Consider the following 14,351-nt stretch of genomic DNA (forward strand, 5'->3'; position numbering starts at 1 on the left):
ATGTACAAATGAATTATGACAGTTTTTGGTACAAAAACCAACAAAGAAATGGGCCTTTGAAATCTTCAGAGGAGCAGAGTTGAGGAGCTGGTAAAATGAGCTTTTCTTCGACATTGAAAATTCAGTGCTTCTCCATCTTTGGCAGGGGTCACCAACCATAACACACCCACCTAGTCGCATAAATTTAAGAACAGATGTTTATTGTTATTTTCTTGCAATATTCACAGAAAAGTCATGAAATGTACTTGAAACCGATGCTAGGAGCATCTAATTGCAGTCAATTTGGCACCGATCTCATGAAATGACTCTTTTCCATTCACTGGGCATTCACTGTTAGCTACTTTAGCATGTTTGGTCAGTCTATTCCTTTATATAGGCAGTCGAGTGTAGTTTGCATGCCTTTTGTTGTGCGCTTGCATGAACTTGATGTTGTAACTTGGGCTTGTGATGCCTCCTGCTGGTGAGTTGTGTCATTGCACGTCTGGCAAATATGTGGAGTTGATCATGAACGGAGGAGGATGTTCAGATACTGGAGAAGGAAACGTTTGTTTGTCAGGCTTTGCAGCTGCACAGTGCAAATATTTGCGCTTCGGTGTCTTAATATAATCACTTTTTCTCTCTCAGATGTGTCCAGTTCTAATACTCTGCACCCAGAAGGCCTACCAGACACAGTGTAAGATACTGCCTGAGTGTATATTTGCGTATTGTGTGTATTTGCACTGTTAAAATTTCTCCAAAGTATTGTATAACCATTTTGGACAGTATGATTGTGTAGACTAAATTACACAGAAATGCCTAATGAGTTCTAGATATTATGTTCTAGATATTATCTCATAATTGGTTAATTGTTTTGAGTAACAAGGTGGCAAGTAGAAAAAAATACTCCCACAACATTTCACTGTAAGGACAGTTTTTAGCTGGAGGGTAAATCTGGAAACTTTGCTGAGTACCAGGTAGTTATATGGGGTTAAATGGCTGTATAAAGACACTTGAAGACATAAGAGTCTTTGTACATACCCATTTATTATCTAGAACCAACATTAAACAAGAAAGCAATGACTCTAACTATGCTTTATGGTTATGGTTTATTAGGTACCTTCCTGCTTAAATGTGTGACATAACAGTTATAATGCAACTTTGTTTAAACTTGTTTATACCCCTCATAATAATTTTCCAGTCCATCTTTATCAGCTTACTTGTTAGATGATTACACAGCACTCTGGAGTTTGTAGGTCATAGTTATCCAACTAATATCTAGAGCTTGTTGGGAGTTGCAGTGTAACTGAGTTAGGCTGCCTTGATCTACCAAAAACAGTTACCTAGTATTTTGGAGTTTGTACCTCAAAGGGGAATTCCACTGTTTTTTCCAAATTTCTGCATAATTCCATCATTGAGTTTTAAACAAAGTCAGCAAAGTGGCTTATTGTAGAGAAACTTACTGACTAGGGCTGAACAAATTGGTGGAAATTTATACATAATATTGCAGTTTTTCTGACTAATATTGCGGCTGTGATTTCAAATTGCGATTATTAATATTCAGACGTGTTCTTTTGGCCAAGAAGACCAGAATATCCAGCTTTTCTGTCTTGTGGCTTGACCCCTGAATGTAGTGGGCCAGACTGCTAGCAAGTTGTGGTTGTGATGTCACAACACATTGAGGTTTGGTTGGATCTAATTGGTCTAACTCATCTTCAAGCTGTTCTCACAGTTCATGCTGTGTGTTAAATTTCCCCACTTAAAACTTATAATATACAATATATAAAGATAATAGTTTTTGATAATGTAGGCTATAATTGACAAAAAATGAAGTTATTGCCATTTGAAAATTGCACTTTGTCAAGTTGCAATTTTGATATAAAGCTGATTCATCTTTCAGTCCTATTACAGACTCTGATTTCTTTACAGTGGTGATGATAGGAACCAGGGGGCAATGCTTACAACACAAATCTAGTCATTTTATTTACCACCCAAAACCACCAGTGACCCTACATGTGCCTTTTGCATTTTTATGTGTATTGGTGAAAATGTTAAAGTAGCACTAAATCCTAAAAATTCGGTTTTCTTTGGAGGCTGTTTTGCCTCACAAGGCTCTGCATGCACCTCTTCACCAAGAATAGATTTTTAAAAATGCATTTTAGGACAAAACTATTAAAATCATGCATATTGGTAGCCATTTTATGTAATTGTTTTTTTGTAAGGGAGCTTTCAGAGGCATTAAACTCAACATCTGGTTCCTATCACCACGGCTGTGAACAATTCTGACTGCAAATTTCTGGAGATCAGTGTTTCACATCAAACCACTTGAATTTGAATTTAATTATGCAGAGATTTAATAAAAATCAGTGTAATTCCCATTAATACCTAGAACTTAAAGGCCTGTAAATAAATGTTACTAGGGTTTCCTGGATTTTGTGTTGGTTAAACCTCTCACTTTGTTTTCCTCAGAAATGAGATTGAAGCATCAGTGGAGGAGCGGCATGCTGAGCTGGCTGAGCATGAGGATGGAGAGGTAAGTTATCTCAGTGGTTTAAGTTAAGTTTGCTTGTTAAATTCAGCAAATAAACAGTAATTGTGCATTAAAATGAGCAGTAATGTGTTCCCTGTACAGGATGTGTCATGACCAGGTGAACCTAAAATTTGCATATGACTGTAATCAGCTACATGTGCAATAACTCGTCCGACTGGCGCAACAGGCTTATATATATTATATATAGTTACGGTTATATGTTGTGATGTCTCAGGAGGAAGAGGAGGATGATGACGCAGAAGTGGAGGAGGAAGACGACCCAGTCGTAGAGGAGGAAGATGAGGAGGAGGACGAGTGCGAAGAGGAGGAGGAGGGTGAGGAGGAAGAAGAGGAGGAGCTGCACGGCGGCTCTGAGGGTGAGTGCGAAGGGGACGAGCTGGATGATCTGCCGAGCGCACATGGCGGTCAGCACTGGAAGGGCCCGATCTCGCGCAAAGCCAGCCAGACCAGCGTGTACCTGCAGGAGTGGGACATCCCCTTCGAGCAGCTGGACCTGGGTGAGCTGATCGGGAAGGGCCGCTGGGGCCGGGTGCACCGGGGCCGCTGGCATGGTGAGGTGGCCATCCGCCTGCTGGAGATCGACGGCAACAACCAGGACCACCTCAAGCTCTTCAAGAAGGAGGTGATGAACTACAGGCAAACGCGGCACGAGAACGTGGTGCTGTTCATGGGCGCATGCATGGCACCGCCGCACCTGGCCATCATCACCAGGTGAGTCTGTGGGTCAAGGAGGAGAAGAGTTCTTTCATTTAATCTCATATCAGCATCTTGTTTGATGAAAATCAATCAGCCAGGTTTTGTAGCACATTTCATACAATTGTAATTCAAACCAATTTATAGATATTGATAAAAGAGGCACATTGAACTAGTAAATGTTTAGAGAAAGTTATAAGATTGGAGCTAAATAAGTAAAAAATGTAAGAAAAACAACCCAACAATATATGAAAAGTTCGTTGGCAAAAACTGATCTTCATTTTATTTCATTTTCATAAAGCATGTTTGTTGCTGGGTTGTTTTGATTAAGTAAAAATAACTTCAGTCATTTTTAGCATTATTTAAATTTTGTTTTTGGGCAGTTTCATGTTTCAGAGTTAAACAAAGCCATTTAATGCGTACAGGTTTCTTTAAGGTATAATATTTCATAGTATTTAACATAAAAGCAGAAGCTAAAGAAAAGAAAACAGCCCATTAATGGTCAATATGAAACATCTATAAAATCGTGCATCAGAAGATCCTAAGGCTGAATCTCAAATGGCTCACTTCTCCCTATATCAGGGGACGGCAAACCACCTTGAGAGCCACAACATTTTATGTCCATTTTACTGAAGTACCCTTTAACCATCTGGGCTATCTCAGTATGTGCTAATGTCCTTGTATAGGATAGAATTATAAATGAAAACGCAGATTTACTTCGCTCTGCTTTCAGCTTTAGCTCAGCTATAGCTGCTTTTCTCGCATCTCTGGCAGGAAACTTTTCCTCCAAAGTAGAATTGTTTCTTGTAAAATGTCTCTTAACATTTTACAAGGCTGAACTGAGCTTCTCATTGGCCAGTTTTTTATTTGACTTTTTTCCTTTAAACATGTTGCCGAATCCTGCCCTATATACTGCACTGTGTCAGTTATGAAATTCTTATTTGATGTCCATTATAAATTGTACACACATGGCTGAGTCCACAGTGTTTCTTTGTTCGACACACTTTGCTCTGTTTATAAAATGTTGACTTGCAATGTATTGACAAAGGACATCAATGCTTTTTGTGACAGAAGGGCTCAGAATGCACTGTATGCATCGTTTTTTGCAAATGAACTTTTCATATGATATAATAAATATCATCTGTCATCTCTTAGTTTCTGCAAAGGCCGAACATTGTACTCCGTTGTGAGGGACACAAAGAACACACTGGACATCAACAAGACGAGACAGATTGCCCAGGAGATTGTGAAGGTAACTCTAATAGTGACAACCTTGACACCCTTGTTATTGTGATATAAGCTCCATGAATGTTTATGAGCCCTAGCTGTCGTTTCTTTTTGCTAACATTGTTCTGATTGGTTCCCCCTCTCTAAACAGGGAATGGGTTATTTGCATGCTAAGGGAATCGTTCACAAGGACCTGAAATCTAAGAATGTCTTTCATGACACCAACAAAGTGGTGATTACAGACTTTGGCCTTTTTGGGATCTCTGGAGTGGTTCAGGAAGGAAGGTAAAGGCTGCTACATACAGCGCTGTTCTCACTGATGAGAGAACATGTATGAAACCATATTGCTCGGTGAAAATAGTCATTGAGGTGTGTGTGTGTGTGTGTGTGTGTGTGTGTGTGTGTCCAGGCGGGAGAACGAGCTGAAGCTTCCTCACGGCTGGATTTGCTACCTGGCCCCAGAAATTGTGCGCAAGATGAGTCCCGGCAACAACGAGGATCGCCTGCCGTTTTCTAACGCTGCTGATGTCTACGCGTTTGGGTGAGGGAGACATTTGGGAGTTTTTGCTTTTCGAACGTTCACATTTTTTAAACAAACGCCGTTCAGATATCCCAGTGAGAAAGTTGTAAAGAAACAAGAAAAACATAGAAGCCGCTAGCAAAAACAAGCCTGATATTCCAGGTGATTTTGTGGTTTATCTTTGTGTTTTAGTAGGGCTGGAGGATTCATCGAATTTTATGTTCAGTTATGATTTTGGCTTTAAATGATTATGAAAACAAGATAATTAACATAAAATGAATATTGTACCGCGTTCTGTTTCGCAGTGTCTCGTGTTGTAAATCCAGCGCAAATTTCCATTCCCAACCTCATTATTTTTGGTCTTATTTATTTGTATGTATTACTTAGGTTGAAATGTATATATTTATATATTATTTATTTTGTGTACTTGTCTTTTTTACAGTTTTTCAATTGAATTGTATATAATTTTAAAGGAAATCTACTGTTAAAAAGACAAGGGTTTTTTTATTACAATGAATTTATGTTTCCAAAGTTGATGAGTAATCACATTAAATAATTGTGAACTCAATATTGACCAAAATAACCATCATTATGATTTTGTCATAATCGAGCAGCCCTATGTTTTAGGCAGTGGGGAACCCTTCTAGGCCAACTTCCCTGAGTTGTATTGAAAGTGCACAAATTGTAAGACTACACTTACTTCACTGTTAAGCTTTAGTTGGATCTCCATGGTATCTAGGTAGATCAGGCGAGCTCTCCTATTGGTTAGGACTTTAGGAGATGAACTTAGGGTCTTAAATAGCAGATTAACCACCAATATAATTGGGGTGATGGTGGAATCTGCCAAACGCAGTGTGATTTCCAAGCAGTGGGACCAATTCTATAAGACATGTTAATGTCTGTGACAGACTTGTCTTTTACAAGCTTCTCATGTCTGTGTTTAATTTAGTTCAGTGAAAAATGCTCGTGTGAATGGCTGTTAGCTCTGACATACGAGTAAAATTTCATGTAGGCGCTGACTGAAGTTAGCATTGGCTTTGAACTGAAGCCTCAGCCGTGATTTGAGCGTTTTGCTTTAACGCAAGACATAATATTAGCTGCTTTTGTCCCGACAGTCTCTGCAGTTTTTTATTACATGCTCATTCAAAAAGTAAAGTAAAACAGACAAGACGGTACATGATTTATTCTGCTTTTTTAATCCAGGCCTCACACCGCTGATTGAAATGCATGATTAAACATTCAGGGACTAAAATGTCCCAAACATAAAGATATTTGAGAAGATACATCCAAAAGTTGGCCTGGTGTGCAACGAAATGACCAATGTACTGGTATTTCTGCTTTCAGCACTATTTGGTACGAGCTACAAGCAAGAGACTGGCCCATCACTAACCAGCCAGTGGAGGCCACTATCTGGCAAGTGGGCAGTGGAGAGGGCATCAAGAAGGTGCTGGCAGAGATCAGCTTGGGCAAAGAGGTGACGGTGAGGAATTTCAAATATTTACAAATTTCTTTGGTTTACTTGTACAGTTACAGTCATAGTCACCCGGTCAAATACATGTTTTGTTGATTTTCTAAGGCTATAGTACTTATATGTGTTGTAAATATTTCTAAACAGCATTTTCTGGACATATTAGTGTAGAATTTCTATTTATTTGCGCTTGTTTGGGGGTTTAACGTATTGCAAAGAAATACGAAAACATAAAATATGCCTTAAATTAGAACAATTTCTGTTTTTCCAGTATGTTACATTTAGCAAATAAGCAGCAATTGCATTGATCCTTTTGTGCTCTCTGTAGAGGATGTGAGAGAAATTACAGGCTAAAAGTGTATGGTACAGGTCTGCCTCACTCCTCCTGTCTGCTCCTGCAGAAAACGGTTGGGATAGTGTAACACCTCTGCCTTCTACACTCTAGACTGGGGTTCAATCCCCACCTGGGCAAACACCCTACACTATACCAATAAGAGTCCTTGGGCAAGACTCCTAACACCGCCTTGGCCTACCTATGTAAAATGATCTAATCGTAAGTCGCTCTGGATAAGCGTCAGCCGAATGCCAGAAATGTAAAATCAGAAATCATTTGTCCTCCTTCCGCCCACAGCCGAAACGTTTTAGTCCGCCCACGCAGTCCCGTCAAGGCGAACTGATGTCTTGGTCATCAGGCTGTGAAGTAACTTCACTAAACTCCATTTATTCCCAGTAAACACAAAGCAAGAATTAAACCACAGAATGGCTACTGTTGGTATTTTGCAGGGCTTGGCAGCTGCGGCTGTCAGACTGACATACAGCGCATCCCTAAAATGCAGCCAGTATAAAATGATACACGCACACGTTCCTGTGTTAATCGTTAACCTGTGTTAATCATTAATCATTTATCTTAGGTTTATGTGCCAAAAGCAGTTTAGTGTTACTTTGTTTTTGCCAGCTGCCACTACAGAAGCATGTATAAAAAGTAGAGTTTAGTGGGTCATGATTGGATGCATTTGTCACAAGCAGAGTTGAATACTGTACTGCTCTTTTTACTGGGCTTCCTGAGAAATTTGTCCTCTATAACTTACTACAAAATGCAACAGCACAGATCCTCAAAACAAAAAAAGAGCTTATATAACTCCCATTCGGAAAGAACTGCACTGGATGCCTGTATCTTTTGGATAGATTTTAAAGTTCTGCTACTAGTTTGAAGGCCCCAAATGACCTTAATGCTCCCAGTTACCTCACAGAACATCTGTTTATATTCCAGCGCATGATCTTAAATCTGGAGATACTGACCTGGTAAAATACAGAAAATGTGGAGAGACTCTTTCTGTTATTCTGCTTCTGAACTGTGGAATTCAGTTACACCTTCTATTAAACGGTCAAGCTCAGTGCAGTTTTAACATTTGAAAGCATATTATTTTAACTGTCAGTCTCTTTGTAATTTGATGTGTCATTGGCTAATATGATTTTAAATGAATACTCATAGTTTTTCTATTATTGTTAAGCTTTATCATCTGTCTGCAAAGCACTTTGTTATTATTAGTCACTTTTAATGACAATTTTAGATTAAAACCATAGAGACGTGCCTGATTCTAGATGAGCTGGTGTGGAGTAACCCGTGTTTTATTGGGGGTAATTAAAGGGCGCAGAAGTACCGAGTGTTCCTTTATTAGATATGTTTATGTAGGTCAGCATTGGTGTTCATGACTAACTGACCTCTATGTAAATCTGCCCTCAGGAGATCCTGTCGGCCTGCTGGTCGTACGACCCGCGAGATCGGCCCACGTTCACTCAGCTTGCCGACATGCTGGAGAAGCTGCCCAAGCTCAACCGCAGGCTGTCCCACCCTGGACACTTCTGGAAGTCTGCAGAGTATGTATCCTAGAGACAGGACAAGATGTTGGGATCCATGTTGAACATCCCACGACTGGGCTAAGCTCCATTTACCCAAACCGGATTCGCCCCTTTTTTGGTCCCCGTTTGGTCCTTGGTTGGTGCGTGAGAAACACACTCTGGACTGGTTGTCAGACCCTGAACTGAGAAAATACTAGTCATGTAATGAATTCTGTGGTAGCGCCATGTTCAGGTTAATCTGTATCAGTGAGGCACTGAAATGAAAATTCTTGGCCAAAACTGAATCCAAAAAGCAGAAAAGGTGGATGATAAAAGAGTTAAAATGATTACGGACAGCGAAGAGTTTGTCATCCAAAGCAATGAATTCCGTCTCTTTCGGTTATACTTGCACTTCGGCTCTGTCATTTGTGAATTTTGGTCATTTCAAAACCTGAAGCTATAGATGAGGCTCACAGGGACTTTCTCTCTGCTTCGGTTTTTGCTGTGTTCTGCAAACTGAGTACGATGTCTTGTTTTCAAGTGGTATCAAACCTGTTAGTGGAGAAGTTCTTGGTTGTCACCCCCCCCCCCCCCCCCGGGCATACTCTGCACGATCAGCGATTACAAATTCCTAGTCTAATATCTCTCAATGTCCTCAATGTTCTGTTTTACATTAATCTTTACGCTTTTCAGTCAAAATTGTCATCCTTTGACCATTTCTGGGGGCTGAAATTTCAGTGCATCCCTAATCGGTATCTAAATTTGACGCATGGCACAACTTGAAAGTTTTGTCCAATCAACTGTTTTCAGGTCTGTAAACAAAGCACTGAATTGTGGTCAGTCCTCACCAACGTATAATACATTTCAGCTGCATTTAAACATTTTGAAGAAGCTAAAACTGAAAAGAAAACTTTGTAGATTGATGCAGTAAACAGCCAAGTCTATGACCACTGTAACTCAAAAGTCATGCATTTATGAATTTAGACATTTGCGAAGCAGGTTCAACAGGTTATAAAACCTATAAAAACTTCAGATTTACTTAGTTTTTCTTTTTTTATTGGAGAGTATTTGATATTCGGTTATCAATTCACTTCCTATTTCCCCCTTTTTACTTCTTCTACGAGCAGAAGCTCCACTAACATTTTAACCTGTGCTTCCTCTTAATTTGCAGAACTTGCATTCTGTTCTGTTTTTCCGTCGATTAACAATCTAACCTCTGCGTCCTTTTCTTCTCTTTTGTCCGTCCTTTCTTTTCCCCTTTCTTTAGGTTGTAGCTGTCTGTGTGAAACACAAAGCAATGCAAAACAAAGCCTGGGTCTGCCTTGCATGCGTCCTGAAAATCCTTAACTCTTCTGGACTAAAGAGCAAAAGCAAAAGCACTGACTCTGCCTGACACCGATCCTGCTTCCACTGACCTGCAGCCCGATCTTCCAACTTTAGCGTTTCTTCTTACTCTCTTGAAGGGGAGACTGCCTCGGCAGTGCATGGAGGAGAGAGGGGGAGTGGAGTTTTGCCTCTGTTATCCCTGATTGTTGCTTTCAGAGTTTGCGCTGCCTGTGGACCGCGGAACATGTTAGGGTAGTTGGGTTCTTCTTTTTAACAGCAGTCAATCACTGTGGTCTGTGCTGCTATTGAGAAAGAAGGGACTTTAGGTGTGTCCAAGACCCAGAACTTTGGAATTGGATGGAGTACTACTTTACAGCTAAATTTTTGTGGTAGGCACAGATAGATAAATAGATGCTTTATTGATCCCGAATTAAATTTAGCAATTAAGAAAGTAGGCTCTATCTTGCATAGTAAATATGTTATGCCTATAGGTGCACTTATTATACTGATACTATATATAATATACAATATAGTATATTACACTATATTTATTATTATATATTATAACACAGAATTTAATATTGATATCAAACATACTCACTAAGTGATTACATTTTGTTGCTGTTTACAATGGTATTCTTTCTATTTATATTGAAAATACTGACAGCATGAAAGAGCATCTATTCTGGCCTGAATTACAGCTTTAAAATGTTATCGATAGCTATGTAGTAATTCATATGGCAGCTTTTTTGCAACTCAGTTATGTACTTTTTTCACAACCACCAAAATCTCTCACGTAATTTCAGAAAGTGGGGTTGACATGTCCCTCCTACCCTCCCTGTATTTGTACCAGTGCGCAAACACCATATTATAGAATCAAAGGCAAAATTTTGTCTATATTAGATAACATTTAGATAACATTATATATATACACTACTTCAAAACTTGAAGCGTAGACTTTGCGCACGCTGCCACTTTTTTGCAGTGATGTTTTTGGCGTCTTGATGTAAATTAACAATCGCATATTCGCAAATTCCCTGATCATTCTTTGAAATGATGCTTTGTGTTGTTTATAGGCTGTATTTTAAGTGAACTTAACTTAAAGCTGCACTATGTACGTTTTTTGTTATTTGTTAAAATTGAAAAAAGCTGCATTACTGAGTCAAGAGAAAAAGACATCAGGTTAGATTTCGTGGGAGTTCCTTACGCAAGGGGAAGCACGACCCGCGTTACAAACTGTTCTTCCACATGTTATGTGCAATTACGCCTTTTCACCAGAGAGGTCTCCAAATCCCCAAATCTTACATAATGTAGCTTCAAATCAACATCTTATTGACGAATTTGACAAAAAATATACAAAACAATGAAATCTTTGGTGTGAAAAATGGAAATAAAGTATAATTAATGCACACCCACAATGTATTATCAAGAACCGATGTTAGAACTAAAAGTTCTTTGACCCACGCTGTGTCCGTGGTCCGCAGTCCTGGCAGCTCCCTCTCCCTCCCTCTTGCTCTCTCCTCTCTGGCTTGTGGTGTCTTGGCTGGATCTGGACTCCTGAGATGTAGCGTCTGCCTGGCCTCTGAAGCGCTCGGGCCGAGACGGACTCCGCCCTTGCCCCCTCACCCCCTCGCGGCTGGACGCTCAGAGCTTATCTGCCTTTTCTTCTCTTCCTTTGTGGTCTTGGTGCAGTGCTTCTGGCTCCTCGAATGACATGTACTATTGCTCTCCTCTCTCTCTCTCACTGATTCACATTCTCTCTCTGCACGGACTGACATTAGATGCTGTCTGACCTCCACGTTACTATATAGTACCACTCTCCAACCCTGAGGTGTCTCTTTAATGGAGCGAGGTGGGGAACAAAAATGCTGCGTGACCTTGAAACGTCTAACAGGAGTAGTTTGCCAAAAAATTAGTTCTGCACAATAGTCTACTTACCCCAATCAGTCAAGACCAAAGTTTGGACACTGTATAGCTAAAGACAGTAGTAGCATCCATCTAGAAGCTGTCCATTTTTTTATAGATAAGTTTGTCACACAGTGTCGGAAAACACAGCAAGTCTGTTTGAGGTTACTTAAAGGGATAATCTGACCTGAAAGATAAATGTCCCAGATTGCTTCCATCCATCGCAACATGCTTACATCCTACAGCAGTGCTGCAGTAGTGAATAGAGTGGGATTTTCCAGTATAAAGAATTGGAAAGATGTATCTTGAAGGTAGATGGAACTGAAACACTAAAGCTGCTTTGAAGTTGGAAGTATTTTGTTTTGTTTTTACTAGCTGGCGACCTCAGACTGAAGATAAATAGCTTGCATTAATGCTAGGTCAGGGGTCGGCAACATGCGGCTCCGGAGCCACATGCGGTTCTTTTACTTTATTTAACAATAAATAGTCTTAAATGCTGGCGTGAATGTAGCCTACAACTACTAATTTACCGACTTTTAACCTAACGGTCACCAGACTCACAATAGCAATGCAGACAACAATCTCACCTAGCTAGTAGCTAACAAAACGGCAAAGAATTAAGACGAACATTGATCATTTGGACACAGATGGACTTCTTTACATTCATAAGAACTCTAGCTGATTACTTGATACATTTAATCTGCAACGAAAAACTGTCAAACACTAGAAAGTTGTAACCTCATTCGCCAGCTTCTCATTCGAATTTTTACGTTCCACCTTAGATGGTGCCGCAGTTACACTCAGCCAACAAATAAGGTGGACCGGGAAATTGAAACTGGCGAATGAGAAGCTGACTTTAGCCTTGTAAAAAGTTGAACCTTGAGAGATATTTTACAAGAAACTACTCTGCATTTGAGGATAACGTTTCCTGTGAGAGATGTGAGAAAAGCAGCTTCATTTTCATCCAGACTTTTGTCTAGTGGCCTAGTGGCACATACTGAGCTATATGTACAGCTAAGATGTTCAAATCAACATAGAATGTTGTGGCCACCAACGTGGTGTGATTTTTGTTGAAAGGACAAAATGGGTCTTCTAAACATTTGGGTTGCTGACCTAGATAAACAAATATCATATTTTTAAAAAATTGGAAATATGTAACTGTGGACCACAAGTTACCTGGCTATCTAGATATCTCTTTTCACGTCCAGGTATGCTGCACTTTGCAGTAATTGTCATTTTGATAAAGACATTTTTTATAACCAAGGCTAGAGTTGCCTTAATGCTAGCTTGGTTAAATGTATTTCTTGAAATAGATTTAATAGCCTACAGATCAAGAGCTAGGCTAGCAGTCATGATTGGGTGGCACCACAGGGATTCCCAGTGATTCCATAACATTTGTGCAATGCATGATGGGTATTGTAGTAAAAATGAATTGTTGATGAATAAAAACACAAAAACATTGCAACACAAAAACACTATAAAGTCATGAATTCAGTCCAAAAATGAATCAATTTAACGACGCAACACAGTTTGTGCAATAATTTAGGTATGAAATTCGCACAAGGCTAATTGGTTAGCTTCCATTTCTTGTTAGCTCCATTAGCTTCGTAGCTCCAGTGCAAAAATAAAGAAGCAAACTTCAGCCAACAAGCTTGTCTTGAACAGTCGTTTGGGGTATGAAGAAAATTGTGTACGATTTTTTGTCAAACTATTGCTTTAAAGAACTAAAGAAATAAATGCAATGTGTGTCCAGTTCAGTGACCCCCCATTATGTCTCCTCTTGAATGGCTATTTGCTGTCTGTGTCTCTTGTAGGACTGCACTCGAGTTACAGTAAGTCTCCGAGTTAGCACGAGCCGAGCGTGACAATGAGCCGAAGAGAAGCACGGTCGTCTTCTCAGCTTAAGTAGTTCCAGATTTCAGAATATTTTTTTTCTTTCACAAGTAGAGTCAAGTGATAAAAACAAGTAGATCCATCTGCACCGGTAATGGAACGACCCGGCACAGCAGCGTCCCATCACGAGTCCCGTAAACATTACCTCTTGTGCGTTTGTGTGTATCGTGCGTGCTTGTGTGTATTGCCGTGTACGTGTGGATGTGCGTGCGTGTGCGCGTGTACGTGTGGGTGTAACGTGTTTGAAAACGTAGGGGTTAATTCTGTGAGCGACTGGAGTATTTGTGGTCCGGAAATATTCACAACATGTAAAATATACATGTATAAAAATTCCGATTTATTTATTGTACAGCTAATGAACATAATTCTTTTAATATTTATATGAACATTTTATATATAATGTACATCATGACATTTTTGAATAAGTAACTGCTCCCCTGTTCCAGATGTATATATATCTTTCTATTTTTTCATGTACAAAGACGCTGTAAAACATACGAAATTGTACATTTTTTAGAATGGGTCAATACATGTTCTGTCATGTAAAAATTCATATTTTTGTATTGCATGTGGCCACCATTCTGTATACAATACACGTTTTCTGTTTTCATCCTGGAGAAACAATAAAACAGAGCTTGTCATGTGGCTGTGGCTGCGTTTGTAGCAGAACTGATGTCTGAATGTGATGGAGCAGATTTGAAGGAACATTGTGTACAGTTCAAAAGTCAGATTTCATTAATCCACACCTCCAAAGTTCAGTCTCAATAATCTCAAACACATTCAGTGATGTTGAGGATCTGGACTCTGGGGGTGGTCAGTCCATTGTTATGAGACCACTAGAGGAAGGACGGCTGTGGATGTTTTCAGATCTAAATCAAGAGTGGAGCTTGATGTTCTCCTCTCTCTCAAAGATGAAAGCTTTCAGTGCTGTTTATCTGATGGGGACAATTTTG

General features: G+C 39.7%; 1 protein-coding gene across 4 annotated transcripts in view; it reads left to right on the forward strand.

Moving 5' to 3' along the window:
- The window catches only part of ksr1a (kinase suppressor of ras 1a), a 66,893-nt gene extending 52,850 nt beyond the window's left edge, over window positions 1–14,043 (forward strand). For 3 of the 4 annotated variants that reach the window (XM_017711891.2, XM_017711888.2, XM_017711890.2), the window contains 8 exons: window positions 625–673; window positions 2,446–2,509; window positions 2,742–3,238; window positions 4,376–4,472; window positions 4,599–4,732; window positions 4,857–4,988; window positions 6,312–6,447; window positions 8,180–14,043. In XM_017711891.2, coding sequence (XP_017567380.1) covers window positions 625–673; window positions 2,446–2,509; window positions 2,742–3,238; window positions 4,376–4,472; window positions 4,599–4,732; window positions 4,857–4,988; window positions 6,312–6,447; window positions 8,180–8,326 — 1,256 coding nt within the window. In that variant the 3' untranslated portion in view covers window positions 8,327–14,043. The remainder of the gene's footprint in view (window positions 1–624; window positions 674–2,445; window positions 2,510–2,741; window positions 3,239–4,375; window positions 4,473–4,598; window positions 4,733–4,856; window positions 4,989–6,311; window positions 6,448–8,179) is intronic. The other variant, XM_017711889.2, reaches the window with a different exon arrangement.
- The last annotated feature ends 308 nt before the right edge of the window (window positions 14,044–14,351 follow it).

This window comes from Pygocentrus nattereri, chromosome 18 (assembly GCF_015220715.1).
Source record: "Pygocentrus nattereri isolate fPygNat1 chromosome 18, fPygNat1.pri, whole genome shotgun sequence".
In the NCBI taxonomy this organism is placed as follows: Eukaryota; Metazoa; Chordata; class Actinopteri; order Characiformes; family Serrasalmidae; genus Pygocentrus; species Pygocentrus nattereri.